The sequence below is a fragment of the Trichinella spiralis genome (assembly GCF_000181795.1).
Source record: "Trichinella spiralis strain ISS 195 chromosome Unknown Scfld2002, whole genome shotgun sequence".
In the NCBI taxonomy this organism is placed as follows: domain Eukaryota; kingdom Metazoa; phylum Nematoda; class Enoplea; order Trichinellida; family Trichinellidae; genus Trichinella; species Trichinella spiralis.
The window spans coordinates 1-777 of record NW_003528941.1 but is presented as its reverse complement, the minus strand read 5'-3'; the positions used below and the strand labels follow the sequence as shown (position 1 = coordinate 777).

The window sequence follows — 777 nt, the reverse complement described above, 5'->3', positions numbered from 1 at the left end:
TTTGGAACAAATCGGGCGGAAGTACGTTCTCTGTTTTTCAAGGAAGGACATTTCAAATTGAGATACATCAATAAACAGAGAAACATTGGGTTTGCTCAAAAGGATGCGCTAAATGTACAGTGTGTGTCCTTCGTTATTAAGGGTTAGGGTTACTTTGGTATAGGGCAGAGAAGGCTGCAAGGGTGTCATATGGACAAACCTGGATGTGACATATGTGATCACGCAAAAGGATCACATCGAAAGCTGCTCAATGGATGAGCATTTAGCATACAAAATGGAAAAAAAGGCGGTTTTGAAAAAACGAAGCGCGGAAGAAACAAAACCCATCCTCGCCATTTACGATGAAGTTTCCGCCGCGTCCGCTGTGCCATCTGCATCTGGCCATTTTCCGCTTTTCAAGCGGATGAAGTCCACGATGTACAGCCATCGGACAAAGCGATACCTGAAACTGCCTGAACATCGTCGGAACTAGCAAATCCCTGACGCATTCAGGGCAACAATGGCCGGTGAAGATTTTTTGCTGTGGCAGAGTGCATCGAGTCATATATTGGTATTGGCTACGGGTTCTAACATTAGACTGATGGCGATCAGGCGAACCTGGGCATTGGATGGTACATTCAAGATTGTACCACAATGGTATCAAAAACTGTTTCCCATCCATACCTTTTTGGCGGGAAAGCTGGTGTCAGCAGTCTATTGTTTATGTACCGATAAAGATCTTAAGTAATCTTAATCCACAAACCAATAAATTTGTGATTTTGAAATCTCTCTGATACC

General features: G+C 43.5%; 1 protein-coding gene across 1 annotated transcript; it reads right to left on the bottom strand.

Annotated features, from left to right (window-relative positions):
- Nucleotides 1-108: 108 nt before the first annotated feature.
- On the bottom strand, nt 109-661 carry Tsp_15264 (conserved domain protein). Its single transcript, XM_003368731.1, has 2 exons — nt 324-661; nt 109-199 (listed from the first exon to the last, which is right to left on the bottom strand). The coding sequence occupies exons 1-2, from the start codon at nt 659-661 to the stop codon at nt 109-111; spliced, it is 429 nt and encodes a 142-aa protein (XP_003368779.1).
- Between the last annotated feature and the right edge of the window lie 116 nt (nt 662-777).

Excerpts from the sequence above, each read along its gene's own strand:
- Tsp_15264 (XM_003368731.1), bottom strand. The coding sequence starts at position 661 with ATGGATGGGAAACAGTTTTTGATACCATTGTGGTACAATCTTGAATGT. Across the intron at positions 200-323 it reads ATCGTAAATGGCGAGGATGG|GTTTGTCCATATGACACCCT; the intron begins GTTTTGTTTCTT and ends TGTCACATCCAG.